This window comes from Gymnoscopelus braueri, assembly GCF_963280865.1.
Source record: "Gymnoscopelus braueri genome assembly, chromosome: 9".
NCBI classification, from domain to species: Eukaryota; Metazoa; Chordata; class Actinopteri; order Myctophiformes; family Myctophidae; genus Gymnoscopelus; species Gymnoscopelus braueri.
The window spans coordinates 48,417,187-48,436,162 of NC_137610.1; the positions used below are offsets into that span (position 1 = coordinate 48,417,187).

The 18,976-nt window shown below is 42.6% G+C and overlaps 1 protein-coding gene across 1 annotated transcript; it reads right to left on the reverse strand.

Moving 5' to 3' along the window:
- Nucleotides 1-805: 805 nt before the first annotated feature.
- On the reverse strand, nt 806-8,807 carry LOC308092136 (serine/threonine-protein kinase pim-3-like). Its single transcript, XM_080437979.1, has 6 exons — nt 8,364-8,807; nt 7,485-7,597; nt 7,241-7,291; nt 6,041-6,509; nt 4,036-4,227; nt 806-3,310 (listed from the first exon to the last, which is right to left on the reverse strand). The coding sequence occupies exons 1-6, from the start codon at nt 8,452-8,454 to the stop codon at nt 3,072-3,074; spliced, it is 1,155 nt and encodes a 384-aa protein (XP_080294105.1). The 5' UTR covers nt 8,455-8,807; the 3' UTR covers nt 806-3,071.
- Nucleotides 8,808-18,976: the final 10,169 nt, after the last annotated feature.

Consider the following 18,976-nt stretch of genomic DNA (forward strand, 5'->3'; position numbering starts at 1 on the left):
TTCTGCACCTCCACTCATTGAGTTATGGTGATACAAGCTTGCATGCATTGTTTAATTGCACCACAGGGGGCAGCAGAAGCTAAACCTAGTCAACAGCTATTCCAGGAATCTTGTGACTCAGACATTTACTGTCTGTCAGGTGTTTGTTTGTTGTGTGTAGTCAATGCTCTCTACTCTACTGCTGCGAAGATGATTGATGATTAGGTCACAACATTCTGATGAGGATATCATTGTTGTCGGGCAGGAACCTTGTTTTTCCATATTTGAACTTTTTAACCACTTAAACCCCACATGGGTAACCGGAGTCCCTCAGGGCTCAATACTAGTGTATTTTCAGTTTTCTGTTATTGTGGGGAAACCTTGCGCTGAAAATAGCAGATCGACAAGCTCTCAGAAGTGATTTTTTTTAATGATAAAAAAGCAACGGTTTTGGACATTATGGCACCAAAGGCATCATTGCCAGGGTGTCTTACTAGATCAGTGGCTCTGATCAATTATGTAACTTTGTTTTCATGCCATGGTCCCCCAAATTAATGTTTATCTGGCCCACACACAGACCCCCCATCTGAAAAGATTGTGCCAGGGACCCCCCAATGCCCCATTTGTGTTAAAGATGTCTTAAATAACAGATGTACAAGATCTACTTTGTTTCAAACGGCCTACTGTATACAGTCAAGTGTTTACACTGATTTTGATGCTATATCAAAACCTATAACAGAACCACTGTACTAAATAAAGAACACATACAACAATCTAACTAAAGATTCCTGAGTAAATTAAGACACTTTGGAGAAATGAGTATTTTATATACAAAAAAAGGTTTTATTTGAAATTTTGGTATGAAAAAATACTCCCCCATCATGATTTTCACAATTTGAATTGAAACAATATATAAGTCCTCGACATTTTCATCCACATTTTGAAGCATTAACGTTTAGAATTTAGTAATCCAACTAATTTTTTTTAAACATACAGCATTTCCCATCTTTTGTCCATACACATTTCCATTGAACTCCATTTGGGTCAATTGATTTCTTTTACCCCACAAGTAGACACAAGAGTTGTTCAAAGTGGACAACAGCTAAATTGGTTTTAGTTGACGATTTAATGGGATTACAGGAATGCAAAAAAAAAAAAAAAGTGAAAGAATTGAAATATTTTTTTCGGATATGGGATCCCCCTCATATCCAAGGAAAAAAATAATAAATAAATAAATAACCACAAGAGTGTGGAATGTCCTAGTACAAATAAATAATATACATGGGAGAATGTACATAAATATACAAATACTAATCAAAAAAAAAAAAAAAAAGAGTAATATAATAATATAAAATAACAATGAGACCATGAATATTGCATTGATTGTGCATCATTTCACGCCCGGGGGTCCCAGCCTATACACACGATTGGGACCGTGAGGTTTCTTTTTTTTCAGCGAACGATGGAGTAAGCGTTAAACGCAAAAGTTTTAGCAGAGTTAGCGTAGTAGTCCCTTTTCATTGGGACAGAAACGGAGAGAGAGAGAGAGAGAATTGAAGAGGTGTTGTGTGTTTCAGTACACATTCAGAGACTATGGATGAGAAAACCATTACAATACAGCTGTGTGCTGCAGACACTTCCAGTGAGAGAGAGAGAGCGAGAGAGCAGCAGTTGAGCCCCATTTATCCTTCCGCCGTAGCGCAGACAATAGCAGATCTATAAGCGCACAACGCGTCGCTACCGCAACGCATTGTGAGCTTATAGATCTGCTTATAGGTTTGTCGTTTGACAAGAGCACAAATAAGGGCGTCTAGCCTTGGTTTATACTCCCGTCACACGACCGCAAATGCCGAAAATAGCCAATCTTAAACTTTTTTATTCTTTTAATTCTATTTGAACCTTGATGGGTTCCAATTTTTTTTCTTCTTCTTCCTTGCTTTTTCATCAGAGAAATAATTTAAGATTTTCTTTTGGATATGGGGTCGCCCTCATACCCAGGGAAATAAATAAATAAATAACATAAATAACCACAGATATGTGGAAAATGTCTGCTTGTAAGATCTGTGCTATTTTCGGAGCGCGACGAGCAACGTCATACGACGGGAGGATAAATTAAGCGGTATAAAAAAAGAGAGATGTAGTGTTGTGAGTTTTGTTGTTGAGTGTGCGTTTTCAAGTATTCCACCATGTCAGTGTTGGGGGGGGGGGGGGCATCTTTTTTTGCCATATCGCCGCTGGTCGTCGGCAGAAACCTTGTATCTCCATAATGTCCATATCGTGGATGTTATCTTTTTCATAAATTGAAAATTTTGCTTCATTATACAAGAGTGTTGTACGAAAGCAGTGAAAATAGATCTACAAGCACACAATGCGTCACAGCGTTGTGAGCTTGCAGATCTGCTATTTCCCCCCAAAAAATATATTTTTTGAAATGATACAAAAGGAACGGTTTTGGGACATATGCGGGATTTCCGCCCGACGACACCGACGATTATGTAACCCTGGCGCTGCCCTCGGATATAGGCTCTTGGGTGAAAGAGGCACAGGGGGGGGGGGGGTTTCACCCCCATCGTCCCCCCCTCCTCCCTTCTTTTTCTTTTTTCAAATTGGCAAACAAAAACATGACAGGGGGGGGGGGCTGCACCCAAAAAAGAAAAATTAAGCAGCTTTCCAAAAAACAAGGCACTCCAAATCAATGAAAAATACAATAATAATAATAATTGTTGAAAGCTCTATAAGAGCTGCTCAGAACATAAACAGGGATCGGGGCGGGGGGAGGTTGCAGAGAACATGAACCAACCCAAAAAATATATAATAAATCATAGAAATAATGCCACCAGACCACCCCAAAAACGTAATAACAAAGCCCCTCGGTGAGCAAACAACATCTCCTCAAAAACTAAGACTTAGTTTAAGAGGGAAAAACCTTTTTTAGTTGCCAACCACAATAAAAGTCTTTGCAGTCCCCACTGCTGTGCTGCCAAACATGGAGGGTCTGGGGGGCATAAACCCCTTCATCAGTCCAAGGGACATATTTATCAATGTCATTCCCTTCCCCATTTCTTTCATGGAATTCCGTCCCAGTATGATGATCATAGGCTCTCCTTGCTGGAGTGTGTACTGGAGTCGGCACTGATGGCGTGCAGCGTGATGTCACCGCTGCCCTCCGACGACGACGACGACGAGGACGACTTCGTGGAATCCTTGGGCGATGTCGTCGATGAAGACGACGACGACGCGGCACGCATCCACGGGTGGTCGAAGATCTGCTCCAGCGTGGGCCTGTCGGAGGGTCGTAGACACAGGCACCACCTGATGAGCTGCTGGCACTCTGCGGAAATGCCAAAATAATTGATTAGATTAGTTTTTTCTTGACCACAAATGTTAAGAATGCCATTTTAGGTAGCGTGTTGGTCAGACACATGCTAGGGTTCTTTTGTTTACCTGGTATCCTATACTTTCATATTGTGTTAAACTTTTATGCTATGTTGATGAATTTAATACATAGGACCACAATCGAAACAAGTCCCCAGGACTTTTTTGTGTTATCCTTTTAGCTTTAATGTCTGTACCACGTGCTGTTTACATTTCTGACTAATAAAGTAATCAATCAATCAAATATGCAGAATGTTATCTTAACCCATTAATACCTGGAACGCATCTGTGTCACTTTAGATTTCTTTGGCTATTCAAAAATAGCAGATCTACAAGCTCGTAGCGCGGCACCGAGTGCCGCGCTACGAGCTTGCAGATCTGCTATTTTTGAAAAATCGCGAAAAAATATTTTAAATATTTTTTTTAAAAAACTGTTAGGATTTAGGTTTTTTTTAAAGAATCGCCTCAGGTCTTAATGGGTTAATAGCATGTTGTTTAGCATGTCCGATCTCGCACTTGTAAGTCACTCTGGATAAGAGAATCTCAGAATCGGAATCATCTTTACAGTCACATCACAGGTTTACAGGTGTAAAGAAGTTGGGTGAAATTTGTTTTTGTGCAAGATCAGACCGGTGTGAAAACGTCACAAGGGGGTTCCTACACTCCTCCTAAAGTGCTCACCTTGGGAGATCTTCCTCCTGAAGAACATGCGGCCCGCTGAGGAGCATCCTCGGAGGATCTCCTCGTCCTGCTCGAAGGGGATGTCTCCGCACGCCATGTCGTAGAGGAGCACGCCCAGCGACCAGACGGTGGCCGACCGCCCGTGGTACCTGTGGAAGCGGATCCACTCGGGTGGGCTGTACACTCTGGTTCCTGCAGACCAAGAAAAAAAAAAGGCAAACACCATGAGTGAATTGTGAACGGCTACACCAAAAGAAAAAGTGGCAGTCGAGAACAGTTGCTTGTGTTAATATACTTTTGCACCGGTTCTCAAGATGTCCAAATGGATCCCGGTCTGTAACTCAAAGAGTGTATTAATGGAACCAAATGGACTCTTACGGGTCCATTTGGTTCCATTTGTACACTCTCAGAGTTAAATTAACACTGGGGATTTTAACAATGTAGATTGGGGTCCCGGATATGGGGGGGGGAGGGCTGAGGTCCCAGAGTAAAAATAAAATTTAAATAAATACGGTATCACATACAGGAGTCCTTGAAATAGAGTCACTGTGTAATAATGTGTAATATGACTATCTAACACTGCGACACTACAAACAGCACAGTCTCCCCTCCCAGTCAGCTGACCGGCCCGCTGTATTCTGTCTAAACCACCCCCGCCCACCCCACCCCTCCCCCTCGCGTCTGCCTGGCGCGTGACGCTGACTGCGGACCCAAAATAAAAAAGAAGTCACGAGAAGCCAGCAGGCAGCCAGTCAGTCAGCGGGAGGAGGAGGAGGAGGAGGAGGGAGAGGGAGAGAGAGAGAGGGAAGACCGACATATACTGCGTCATCATGGCTGCAATGTAGCTGCTAATTTTGGGGTCGTGAGGAGAGGGGGAGAGAGGCACACCGCTCCGCTCAGGCTGGTATAAATAGCTCCTTAACAAGTCGGTCGCCATAACAAAAGCACTACAGCCCCGCCATTATATCATTAAACGCGTTGAACCCCTCCCTCCCTCCCTCCCACCATCCCCTCTCTTCTCTCTCCCCTGCTACCCTCATCCCTCCCCAAGGGCATGAGGGAGAGGGGGGGGGGGGACTTGGATACCAAACAAAAACAGGAATGCGTCACGTGCGCTGCCCGTCTCAGGTTTCACAACAAGACACGCAGCAAACCCGCGCACAACCTTTACAGAACACAACCATGTCCATATAAGCCTCTTTTTTAGCTTAGTTTTGAGGAGATCAAGTGTGGATTCTAAGCCATAGGCGAAAAGCCTTATGTCTCAACATCACAACATTTGTTTGATATAATCACATAACTAAAAAAATAAGACAATCCTATTATCATTATAAGCAGCCATTAGGCTCCGATCAAGCAGGTGACCCTGCTCCTGGGGGGTGCCATGCTTATGACAGGAAATGCTGCGTCACAGCAGAGCACGCCTTGCCCAGAATATCAATACAGACAGACGCAGCATCCGTCATTCACAGAACCACACCACTGATTTATCAGCCTTTTGCCATGCCACAGCACAGACCCCCCATTTGATGCAAACTTTGGGACCCCCCTCCCCCCAATCTACACAGTAAAAAGTCCCCAGTGTCAGCTATTTGACAAAATTGGAACCAAAAACTGCTCATTTTTGTACACTCTCAAGAGTTACAGACCGACCCCAAAAGGGGCCCATTTTGGACCCCGGACCACAGGTTGAGAAACGGTGACCTTACAGTACTTACACAATCATAATCATAAATATTCTAACATAAATCATACAGTTATATTGTCCCTGTCAGGCAGAAACCTTGTATCTCCATATTTAAACTTTATGTGTTTTTTTTTTGGTAAATGTACTTACACCATACAAGACGAGAATGTCAAACAAAAAGTGGTGAAAATAGCAGATCTACAAGCTCCACACATGTTAAAATGTTTTAAATGGAACTATTATGGACATACAAGGTTTTCCCACCCAACAACAGCAACAATATATGAAAACCCACAAAAAAAAAACCCTCCTCCTTACCGTCAAAGTCTGTATACACGGTGTCCTTCAGGATGGCCCCGGAGCCGAAGTCAATGAGCTTGAGGTCTCCGGTCCTCAGGTCCACCAGCAGGTTCTCGTCCTTCAGGTCTCGGTGCACCACGCCGCACGCGTAGCAGTGGCGCACGGCCTCCAGCACCTGGCGGAAGAACCCCCTCGCCGTGTCCTCCTCCAGCGCTCCCTTCTCCGTGATGTAGTCGAACAGGTCCTGGCCCTGCTCCGGCCGCTCCATCACGATCAGCCAGCCGTCGCCCGGCCGCTCGTACCAGTCGAGGAGGCGGATGACGCCGGGGAAAGAGGACGGCGACGGCGAAGGGGGAGACGAGGCCGGTGGGGGAGACGAGGAGTTGTTGCTGTTGGTGTTGTTGTTGGAGCCGGTACAGGGCGACGACGACCCCCCTCCTGACACTTTCTTCAGCAGCACGATCTCCAGAGGGACCACCGAGCCGTTCTAAGAGGGAAAACAGAAAAAAAAAAACTTTCAAAGATTTGCCACAAATTTTCACGATTTTTCAACAAAAAAAGGCAGATCTACAAGCTCAGAGAAGCTCAAAGATTTGCACACATTTTCACGATTTTTCAACAAAAAAATGCAGATCTACAAGCCCAGAGAAGCTCAAAGATTTGCACAAATTTTAACGATTTTTCAACAAAAAAAAGGCAGATCTACAAGCCCAGAGAAGCTCAAAGATTTGCACACATTTTCACGACCCAAAAAAATGCAGATCTACAAGGTCATAGAAGCTCAAAGATTTGCACATATTTTCACTATACAATTTTTTTAGCAGATCTACAAGCTCGACGCGCTGTGAGCTTGTAGATCTGCCATTTCTGAATAGTGGTTAAAATCCGAGGGGGGGGGCCGGGGGGGGACAACAACAATGGCACATGTTATAATCGCCACACATGTGGGACAAAAACACAAGGTTCACACGTTGTTGGAACAATAACACATGACTGTCACATTGTTGCCGATCGCAGATCATTATCATTAACTACAGCTACAAGTTAACCACCGCCTATTAAGTTAAACATAGGCTACTATGTGTCAGATCTGTAAATAAAAACCCTCCTCGGCGTTGATTTAACTCCATTAAGTTCCATGTTGTAGCCTCTACTACAGTTACACAACAGACGCACATGGTGGTGGTTTAGAGACAATAAAGTGTATATAAATCTTACCAGAGTGCCCCAGTCTGTGACCCTTTCCTTGGAGACGTGTTTGATAGCAACCTGGAAACACATACAAAAAAAACGTCAATACAATCCTTATTGCCTACAAGAACCGATCTATCTACAAGCTTTAAAATGTAGGCCGTGACTCGTTTCTCTGCTATAGTATCCCGGATGAATGGTAGCCTACTAGTAGCCTCGAACACCGGGTCATGTGGTGGAAGGATCAGAATCAAAACAAAGCTTCTCTTACCGGCAGCCCGTCAGAGATCCTGGTTCCTCGGTACACGGTGCCGAAGCCCCCGGAGCCCAGCACCGAGCCCACATGGTACAGCTTCTCGAACGGTTCTTTAGACTCCGTCTTCCCTGCAAAAAAATGAACATAAATCACGGTTTTATTCCTTTAAATCTTGCGTCCATGCTGGCTGGGGCTGATGATCGGCGCACAATGCGCGCAGCAGCAGCAGCATCGCCCCCATGGCCACGGCTCACACACACACACTCTTGTTTTCAAAATGGCCCCAGATTTCATTATAAGGTCAAACCCCCGCCGACAACCTTTTGGCTTCAATGGCAAATAAAGCAAAGAGAGCGAGAGAGAGAGGGAAGATATCCCTGGGAATAAGTCCAAGATAATAACACACGTTATTTATAGGCCTATAATAAAGGATCCACTGATCGAATAACTTCTGTTGGTTTGGTTTTTAACTGCGGCGACGTATATTAGTGAGTTGTTATTATTATTATAGTAGGTTATACTAGGGACATCTGGGCAGCTGGATGCAAAATTGGCTATTTTGTTCAAAATGTTTTTTTTTTTTTTGTATGGTCTTAAGTAAAGTAAACATGATTAGAACATGCTTAACCATTCGACAATTAAGGTCTAATATTTCTACAAATGGCTACAAAACCTGTATATCCAGTCCTTTTGGGGTATAAACAAGAAGTTTAAGGATACATTTATGTCTGATAATGATGCACTACATCGTGTATACTTAACTTTACTTTCAAATATTAAATTTTTTAACATTTTGGACAAAATAGCCAATTTTACATGGAGGTGCCCAGATGTCCCTCGTGCCCACCTATCCTGTATCCATATTTCCGAATACGGGGGGAAATCCTTCTTTACCTTGTTGCTGATTAAGCTGAATCTTCACCGACAAATCCATATTCGAGGTGCTGCAGATGTGAGAAAAGGATCCGAATTTGGAAAGCAACATTGTTTTTTATTATATTCCTCCCACAAAAAAAAAACGTTATTCCTTAATTCTTCGAGAAGCCAAGTCGGTCAGAGACTGAGTGGTCCTCCGGTGGTCCGCACGAAGACGAGGAGCTCAACCATCAAGGTTATTAATCACCGATCAGGAGAAAGAAATAAAAAATAAGTAAAGATATAAAAGTTGTAGTCCAGTAATGGTGTCCAAGGAGAATCCACTGCTTTCCCACAACAGAAGCAGTCATGTGCTTTAGCTCTATTAATGTCAGAGGAATAAATATGACTGAATGGTTTGAACCCAGTGAGCTGTAGTAGTAGAGTGTGTGTGTGTGCGTGTGTCAGTGTGTGTGAGATCCTCCTCCCCTGAACCCAGTAATCTCTGCTTGGACTCTTTAAAGAGCCAATATTATGTATGAGCCTCGCACACAGTGTTGCCAGATTCTATTAAAACAAGCGCAAAAGAAGCGACTATAGCCAGGGGTAGGCAACCTTAGGCACTGGTGCCAACCTTAGGCACAGGGGAGAGTGATCGCTGGCACACTGGCATAAGTGTGAGAGAGAGGCGTTTTCTTATAGAATATTAAAAAGAAAACAAAATGTCAATTAAATGAAGTACCAACAAGGTCACAACCCGTCGAAATGTGACGAGTTGTGAGCTTTTAGATCAGCTATTTACAAACAAAAATCTTGAGGAGGGGAAAAAAGTGTAAAATATGGAATATTTTTGAAACATTTTTAACAACACAATCTGGTCCCGGGGGGTACCTGAGACAAATAATAATTTCAAATTGGGAGGTCTGTGTAGACAAATATTCATTCATTTGGGGGGTTTCCTTGACTTGAAAACGTTTGAGAACCACTGGTTCAAACAAGTATCTTTTCTTTTTTGTCAAGCCCAAATAAGCAACTACACTTTAGAAACTAGCCCAAAGTCGCTTATAATAAAGCAGACCTGGCAACGCAGGTCGCTCAGGCTGGGTGTGTAGATCCCTCCGCCTCTTCCCCCCTTTACATTGTTTTAATTATAATTACTTTCCACTTAAACATACCACAAACATTTAAAAGTGTTATATAACCTATGTGTGTTTAAATAACAGGCTTTGAGTTGGAATATAATGGGAATGATGTTCAAAACATAGGGGACTACTTTCCTGTAGTAGTCAAGACGCCCACGGATTTGGGCTGAGTAGCCCCACTTGGTAGTGCTTCGTTTCATTAGCAAAATGTTAGGTCCAATTTGCATTCAGAAGTACACTTTTTTTGCTTGAGTAAAAGTATCAATCAATACCACAATGTAGAAATACTCTGTTACAAGTAAAAGTCTGGTATTCAGAATTTACTTTAGTAAAAGCACAAAAGTATTGGCATGAAATAGGGCTTTATATTATCCCTAGTGAGATATATATTAAAATTTAAAAACACAGGCCGATGTATAAAAGAAAAAGCAAACTATTCTGTCTCATCAGTTTGCATGAATATAGCCACATTATCCCTTAAATACAAATATAATTTCTGTGGTGTTTATAACTGTGTTGCTGTGACACAGAGCTGCCCATAGAGGGGGCTGACAACACAGATGAAGGAGATGATGGCCAACAAATCAATTGCAAATCATTGAATACATATTATGGAACATTCATTATGTGCATTTGTTCAAAGATTACACTGAATTGCATCTGTGCCATCCAAGCTAAATTACTTCAGCTCACTTGCCACTGTATGAAATCAGAACGTATTAAAATGTTATAATCCCCTCCAGGTCAACTGGAATTTGCCAGCATATTTATCCACTTAAAACCCTATATATCGTCTCTGTCGGGTGGAAACCTCATATGTCAAAAACCGTTACTTTTCAGAATTCCAAATTCAAAAATAGCAAAAGTAGCAGATCTACAAGCACAAAACTCTTCGCTTCGTGCTGCGTTCCGAGCTTGTAGATCTGCTACTTTTGATGCTTTTGTGTGACACTGTAGTATGACCAAGTAGGGGCATTAATTTACACACAAAAAACACAAACATTTAGAATATGGAGATAGGAGGTTTCTGCCCAACAGCAACGATATATATTTGTTGCCTGGAGTCCCCCAGAGTTCTATAGTAGGCCCACTCCCCTTTTCCAGGCTACACCAAACCAAAAATATTGCGGCACGTTGTGCGCATGTAAATCGGATATTTTCGTTGAATGTTTGACCCCCCCCCCCAGGGTTCATGTGGTTAAAACATAAACATAGTGATGGGAAAAGGGTCCATAGATTTCAGATTTTACATCAGCATTGCCAAAGGTCTGTAATCTTGCTCACAGATTCTGCAATACAACCCCCCATGGGCCTTTCTTCACTCCATCTGCTGGAGCGCCTTCACCTTCAATGGTGTCTGATGTTATAACTTATAACTCCTGGAAACAGCCAAGGTTTTTGCCAGTGATCCGTTGTATATTAATATGTACATGCTCCCACCACCATCCCCCTGTCATTCTCTTCTCTCGTCTCTGTTTCTATAAGCACCTATACCACCATTATTGGCTCCTAGGGGAGGTGAGGGGGGTTGAATCAAAGAGAAGTCAAGGTCTTTGCTTGCTTGAGTTGGGATCATGTTTTATTCATCATTAGAAACTGGGTGTGGGGTGTGGGGGGCTCAGGCCTTTTGAGTGGGGGGGTTGGCTTGTGTTAATGAATGGCAAACCATTTTGTTCCTTAAAACCAGAATAGTCAGGAGTGGGATAATTAACAAGGAGTTTCTCCCCCCACCATGAGCGCATCATCCTCTGTGGACTTAATGATTCAATTTATGCTGTGATAGTTTTATAAAGCTGTGGTTCTCAAAGTGGGGTCTGGGGACCCCCAGGGGTCCTTGAGGGTTTTCCAGGGAGGTCCCCAACACAATTAGTTTAACCACTTTAAACCTAAAAAATAAAATGGATTTTGTTTTTTGAAACATTTTAACAACACAAATCTTGTATGGGGTTCCCTACACCACAACATATATCCTGACACGGGTCTGCAGGCCAAGTACATAATAATTTGGGGTGCTTTGACATGAAAACGAGAATCATTGTTATAAAGAACACACAAAAACAAAGTGAATGGGGGTTGGATGGTGTTTCCCTCCTTCAGGTATCTTGAAGACAAAACCTTGAACCACGATCCAAATGAGTCAGTAACCTTGCTACGCCGGACCCCTGCTTTTGTACTTCACCTTGACGGAGTGATTAGCATGTTTGCATTTGGCATTGCGAACCTATCTAAGTTGATATAATAATTGGAATTGCCAAGGGCACGCAGTGCTATTAGTGGGAGATCAGAGACAAACTTCCGTCCCCTAATATCAATAACAAGCCATTAAACTAACGCCAGTGTTGATAAGGCGGTTGTAAAAAAGGTGCTACCACTTTGATCCTACTATAATATGTTATTCAAGGCTAGGTTTGTGAGTTAGATTTCCTTTTTTTCCCATGCACCGCACTCGAGTTATGTCAAGTCAAGTCAATTGTATTTGTATAGTACTTTTCATGGAAAGCAAATTCTGATCTTCACGTTGCGATAACAACAGACGGTTGTTAACAACAAAAGATAACACAGAGCGGTGTACAAAAACCCGTCCCCCCACCCACCAAACACACATCAAATAAAGTATTTATAAACCCTGTCCATCCATCCACACTTTCACAAGATACAGCATTACTGATGGCCCACCGCACCCCACCCCCACAACATCTCACACATACACACCCACATGGGGATACAGCACGTGGTTTTCAAAGAGGGGTACTCTCTCCTGGTTGGCTTAAATTGGCAACCCACCTGGGAGAGGGAAAAAATATGCATTTTCTGTTTATTAAAGAGCTGTTACTGTACAAACACCCTTTAGCAGTTGTTCTCAAAGTGGGGTCCAGGGACCCTTGTGGTTCATGAGGGGGTTCCAAATGGACCCTTTATGGAAACAAGCCCTGCAAGCTTATTTGGGTTATCTTCTTAGCATTCTTTTGTATAAATCTGTGCCACCGTGCCTTTTCCCCCCCCCAAACTGTTAATAAAGTATTCCACCAATCAAAAGGTCTGTAACTCCAAGAGTGTAGCCTACACATGGAACACTGGGGCACACTCTCAGAGTTCTATGGGGGTCCTTGAAAAAAGAAAAAGAAAAGAGAGAACCACTGTGAGCAATGTATATAGCAATGATTACTGTCACAATATAGAGCTTTAACATTTTAACAAAACACCTTTTGTTTTAGCCCCAAAAAATATCACTTATACCCTACCTTTAAGTAGAGTGATGATGGGCTGTTTGTTTCGCTACTGGAGCATTAATCACTGATAGCAATTATCGTTGGCTCATCCTTTATGACTTCCTCTCCTCGCTCACAGAGAACAGCCTGTGCTTACAGGCCTGATACGATACGCTGTCCTGCATGTCCTTGCTAATGTTGTTTTCATGTGATATGGTTTGTTTCAGAGTCCATATAATGATTAACAATCCATGCATTAATCTCTTAACCATATGCTTCCTGTTGTTCAGTGGAAAGAAAAAAAAAACATAGAGTCAGTGGAAATACATGTTGCTTCATGTGCAGTTAATGACTTAAACCCCATTTGGTTGAGCGGGGTCCCTCAGGGCTGTATGCTAGTACATTTTCAGTTTTTCTGTTATTATGGGGAAAGCTTTCGCTGAAAATAGCTGATCGACAAGCTCACAATGCGCCGCAGTGCGACACGTTGTAAGCTTGCCGATCAGCTATTTTCTGCGTGGTCAAGACTACAGTATGTACAGTATTTGCCCCTGTCTGTCCGTCCACCTGTCCAGAGCCTTCTATGAGAGAGTTGCGCCAATGAGGGGTCAGAAACAGCGTCGGTCACGTGGTTCATGTAGCTGGAAATAGTGACAAGGAGCCGTAGACTTCAATGCATTCCATGAACTTCCGGTTTAGGGATTTGTCACTATTCGCCAATGTATGTGTATGTAGAAGACCTGGCCCGAAGAAGTGAATGGAGTTGGCTTAACTCTCTAATAGATGGCACTGTACCTGTCCAAATCGGCCTCATGGTGGCGCTATAACAGGCTGATTCACCTTTTGGCCTATAGCTCTTGAACCGTTCAGTATGTTGTATACAATCAAAATCTTTCCCCTGGATTCCTTGGATCATGCCGCAACATATAGGCCCCACATTTCTGCCATAGTGCGCTATCTTCACAACACACTTTTTGCTACTACTCCTACAGATTTTGTCCAAATCTCACATTATCAGGCACACATTATCTCTGGGGTCATGTGATCAAGATGTATGAGTCCGATTCCGATGCCTTCCAAAGTGCGGGCCCTGGGTAGGCAACCCGGGCCTGGCGGAGACCTGGACTCATGCTATACTTACTGTAGGTTCTTGGTTTACTCGTGATCCAAGTTTACTGAGTCTGCATTTCTCTCTGAGGAATGTGTTTACCTTGCTTATTGTAAGTCGCTCTGGTTAAGAGCGTCGATCTGCTAAATGCCTAAATTGGTAATTGTAGATTATAAATACAAATGTGCGCACACCCATAATGCCGAATTCAGTTCAATTCAACAAACTTCACTTTTCATTGTGCAATTCCTCCCTCCCTCTCTTGTGTGTTTCTTTCTCTCTCTTTCGTCACACGCACACGTATGCGTTTTGTGAAAGATGGGGGGGTAGGGTTTATTCTGGGTCATGCCGCTTTCCCCACAACTTGCTTTTTTGGATGCTTGCAGCCTGAAATAATGTTACGTAATGCAGTTTGGTTACACAGTCTTACATAACTCCATATTACCTCTGACAACGAGCCTCTGCGCTCAGTGATTTACAAGGTTTCTTTAAAAAGAAAAAGATGTGTGGATATAAGAGGAGGTCACAAACGGTGAATAAATAACGTGACTACTGTTAAGTGACAATGTCTCCCAGTGCAGAAAGCTGCAACAAGGAGTGTCTGAAGTTTTGCAGACACTGCTTCTTTCAAGTTACTTTTACATTATTTGAGTATTTCTTGAATCCATATACTCCACTACATCTCATTGGTACATTTTGTACTATGCATTCTGCATAATGAGTACTTTTACTTTTTCTGCTTTAAGCATATATTGATGCCAAAAGTCAATACTTTGACTTAAGTAATATTTTGAATGCAGTAGGCTGCTTTCACTTGCAATAAAGTAAAACATTTTTAAAACATTTATTTTTACTTAAGTCCAAAATCTGAGTACTACTTCTTCCATCACTGCATGGCAGCAGGCATATCGTCTGTGGCGGGTGGAGACCTCGTATCTCCAAAACCGTTTCTTTTCAGGAAATGGAACGGAAACTTTCAGAAACTGTGAAAATAGCCGATCTACAATCAACGCCTTGAGAGCTTGTAGATCGACTATTTCCACTACTTTTTTATTTGTATTTGTATGTATGAAGCTCTTTTAAAAAATGTTTGATTTTATTCTCCTGTTTATTGTTTTTGATATTTTTTATTTTGCATTTTTAAACACAAATCTTCTCTTATGCGGTTCCCTGCCACAAAACATTTCAGATGGGGGGGGGGGGGGGGGGGGTCCACGGCCAAATATATATCAATGTGGGGGTCCTTGGCACGGAAAAGTTTGAGAACCACTGGGTTAAAGGCAAAGTTTAGAGACTTTTTCCTTGCTGACGCACCAGTGTTTACTCGTAACAAGCTGTTCTTGAACAGTGTGTGTTTCCCATAAACAAGGCAAGGAAGGACAGAAACGCCTGCAGGCTCCAAGCCCAGCTAGGACTTTATAAAGAAAAAAGAAAAAAGAAAAGTATAAAATCTTGTTTGATCATTGTGTTCAGGGGGCGGGTAAGGGGGGCGGGCAGAGGGGGGCGGGCAGAGGGTGGTGCCGGTGGTTTCGCGCCTGTTTTCAGCCGTGCCCCTATACTCTCATTGTGCCTGTTGTGAAAATGGACATAGTCCCCGCTGCGCAAATTTGGAAACAGTCAAAAAGTGCTGTTCTTTTAATCCACTTAAACGCCTGTATAATATTGTTGCTGTCGGCAAGATACCTTGTATCTCCATATTTTAACTTTTTAATGTTTTATTTTTTGTAAATTAATGCCGTACTTCATCATACAAGAGTGTCACACAAAAGTAGTGAAAATGGCAGTTGAAATGGTTTTAAAATATTTGGACATATTTGATTTCCACCCGACTGCAACGATTATACTTAGCTGACTCGGGTCCCCCAGGGCTCGATACTAGGCAAGCAAGAATTTCACTCAACAATAAAACTCGTAGCCAAAAATAGCCAATTTGTGAGCTTGTCGATTGGCTATTTTGGACAAATGTTCACCTCAGACTAGGGATGCTAGTGTTAATGCGGTAAAAAAGTACATTATATAGTAATACAAAAGTGGAGCAAAAAAGCAGAGATTCAGAAACGCGAGGTGTCCGGTTCCGATACATTCGATGTCGTAATAATCGGAGCTGTCACGTTCTTTCGCCCATGAAGAAATGTGACATTCTGTGAGGCGATAACTGCTGTTTATGCTGGCAAATATTGTTGGCAGATAGTACTAAATATAAGCATTTCCAATTAACAGCTAACGTTTGGCAATTCAACGAGAGAGAGCGAGAGAGAGAGAGAGAGAGAGAGAGAGAGAGCTGTTGTCGTCCTCCATCATCACTGCACTTATCAATTACAGTGCGTTATGATGACTTTATGTGTTATGACACTTCAATATTTTGTTTGGAAACTTCATGTGTCATGAGTTGGCCGGTGACTCAGCGCATCATGCAGTCCTTCCATGAGGCACTCAACTGAATGTTTTGCTGGTGAATCATCATTTTAGTAATTATGTGTTGGATGAGCTGATCATCTGTTTGGAGCCCTTTTTGTATGTAAGCAAAGCAAGAGCCACTCTTTGACATAATGGAAAGAGCTTGACTGACTTCACTCTATAATGAAAATAGCCTTTATGTTGTCGCTGTCGGCAAGAACAACTTATTTTTTGGGTGAATTAATGCCCTACTTCTACTGCTATTTTCACTTTTTTTTAATTATAATAAAACAAGAACGGTTTTGGACATAGGCCTAACAGTGACCTGAGAGATTGCTTTTTTTTGTTTTTTGTTGAGCCTCTCTCTCTCTTTCATTCTATGTTACTCTCTCTCTCTCTCTCTCTCTCTCTCTCTCTCTCTCTCTCTCTCTCTCTCTCTCTCTCTCTCTCTCTCTCTCTCTCTTTAGCCCCAATTTATACTCAGAATATAGCAGATCAACGAACTTGCATTGTGAGCTTGTAGATCAGACATTTTGTTTGATTTTGACACGAGACACCCTTGTGCAACGGACCATAGATTAGACGTTTCTCTCTCGTGGCACTTGATGTTTGCTTGTTTGTGTGCGTGCGCGCAAGCGTGCTACGAGATGTGTGCTTGTAGATCAGCTATTTTCTGCTTTACGGTAGGATTAAAAAGGGCAAAAACATGGGGATCTCAAATCAGGAAATAAACTATTGGCGGGAGGGTGTTTGCGGAGGCGAGGCTTAACTGGTGAACCTGTCTCTCTGTATATAAACACACATCTCTCCATCCGCTAAGTGGGAGATTAGTGTTTGCTCTGTCTCATTGTCTCCCTGACTTCCTGTGTCTACTGTGTTGAGTGTGTGTGTGTATGTGTGTGTGTGTGTGTGTGTGTGTGTGTGTGTGTGTGTGTGTGTGTGTGTGTGTGTGTGTGTGTGTGTGTGTGTGTGTGTGTGAGAACGTGTGTGTGTGTGTGTGTGTGTGGTGCCTCCAACATGACCCCCCACACAGCCTCTTTCACACTCACACTCACACACACACACACACACGCACGCACGCACGCACGCACGCACAGCACACACACACACACACACACACACACACACACACACACACACACACACACACACACACACACACACACACACACACACACACACACACACACACACACACACACACACACACACACACACACTTGTATTAGTATAGTTGTGAGGACATACATTATTTAGGACAGCGATTTAATGCATTTAAATCATGCCGCCTGCCACGTGGTAAACCCACACAGCCATCAAGTTATTTGGCTTCAAATGAGCAATATATTACAAATATGCACCACATTGGGCACACGCTTTGCCCTTGTCCCCTGTGTGTGTGTGTGTGTGTGTGTGTGTGTGTGTGTGTGTGTGTGTGTGTGTGTGTGTGTGTGTGTGTGTGTGTGTGTGTGTGTGTGAGTGTGTGTGTGTGTGCGTGTGTGTCATTCTGGGGTCACGTTCGCCGCGGCTCTCCAAGTCTCTGTGCAAATGTTTTTAGTATCGTATTACTGTGATTATAGCATGGGTGATGACCCCCACTGAAACAATGCTACTGTCGGCTTTTGTTTATGTGATGATTAATGTTATGTGACAGCTAAACATGAGTTTTACATATATTTTAAAGGCCGTAAAAGCTTTGTTTGTTTACATATGTTTTGCCTAAAAACATTGGAGTGAAATGCACCTGTATTTAGATGTTTATGCTCCACGCATGTATACACTCATTAAAATGCACACTCGGCAGAGAGTGTGATGGAGTTTAAGTCGGTTCTGCCATGGCAACAAGCCATCAACACATTGCATGATGGAACCATGTTTGTCCAGGGATTTAATGAAGATTAACGCTGTACTCCAGAACAGTACGCTCGGAAATGATAAAACTATAATGAAGCAATTAACCTCCTGCAAAGACACACCCATAGGAATTAAACCTTTTTCCTATCTATACGAAATGACTTTGAATGGCATTGATGATTGAGAACTAAAGCACCTGCCACGTGTGTGAAGACACCATGCAGGTAGTTTGGTGGAAGAATTTACTCAGAAAAGAACGCTGGGTAGGAGAGGAAAGTTACAAGTTGCAGCTTTAACCACTTTCACTTTCAAACATTTTCCAAAATAGCATTTTAGATGTGAGCTTGTAGATCGGCTATTTCCACTGCTTTTGCCAGATGCTCTTGTATACGACAAAGTAGGGCATTAACCAATTGTCCAGCATTAGCCAAAAATAGCAGATCTACAAGCTCACATCTAAAAAATTAATTCAAGCTCACAGATTTACAAGCTGTGAGCTTGTAAACCAGCAATTTCTTTGGTGAAGAGATTTGGTGTTTACGTAATAAGTGGTCAAAGTACAGTTGTAATTCGGTCATCAAATTATTGGCTTAGGAATGCGACAAATGGGGTGACAAATCGATAGAAAAAGTCATTTTTGTAGGTGAACTATCCCTTTAAGTGGTTACTGTACAAAAAAACCCATACAAAGTAGGAAAATGTGTCGTGCCCCTGTCCGGAGAAGACACGGCCTCTTACAGCTCAGCCAATGGACCTCAGCTCTATTGGCATCACAGTGGGTTGTGTGTCGGTTTGCCGAGCGGTAGAGTGGGGTTCCATTTAGCTCCGAACTTGGTCTGCTCTTTTTTCCCTCTACAACAAACCTCTTTGCCAAAAATAGCAGATCTTCAAGCCCACAACGTCTCGCAGCGCCACGCAGCACGTTCAAGTGCATGGTTGAAA

Coding starts and splice junctions, on each gene's coding strand:
- LOC308092136 (XM_080437979.1), bottom strand. CDS start 8,454: ATGTTGCTTTCCAAATTCGGATCCTTTTCTCACATCTGCAGCACCTCG. Junction 7,292..7,484: donor GGATCTCTGACGGGCTGCCG/GTAAGAGAAGCT, acceptor ATGTGTTTCCAG/GTTGCTATCAAACACGTCTC. Junction 4,228..6,040: donor CGTGTATACAGACTTTGACG/GTAAGGAGGAGG, acceptor CTTGGTCTGCAG/GAACCAGAGTGTACAGCCCA.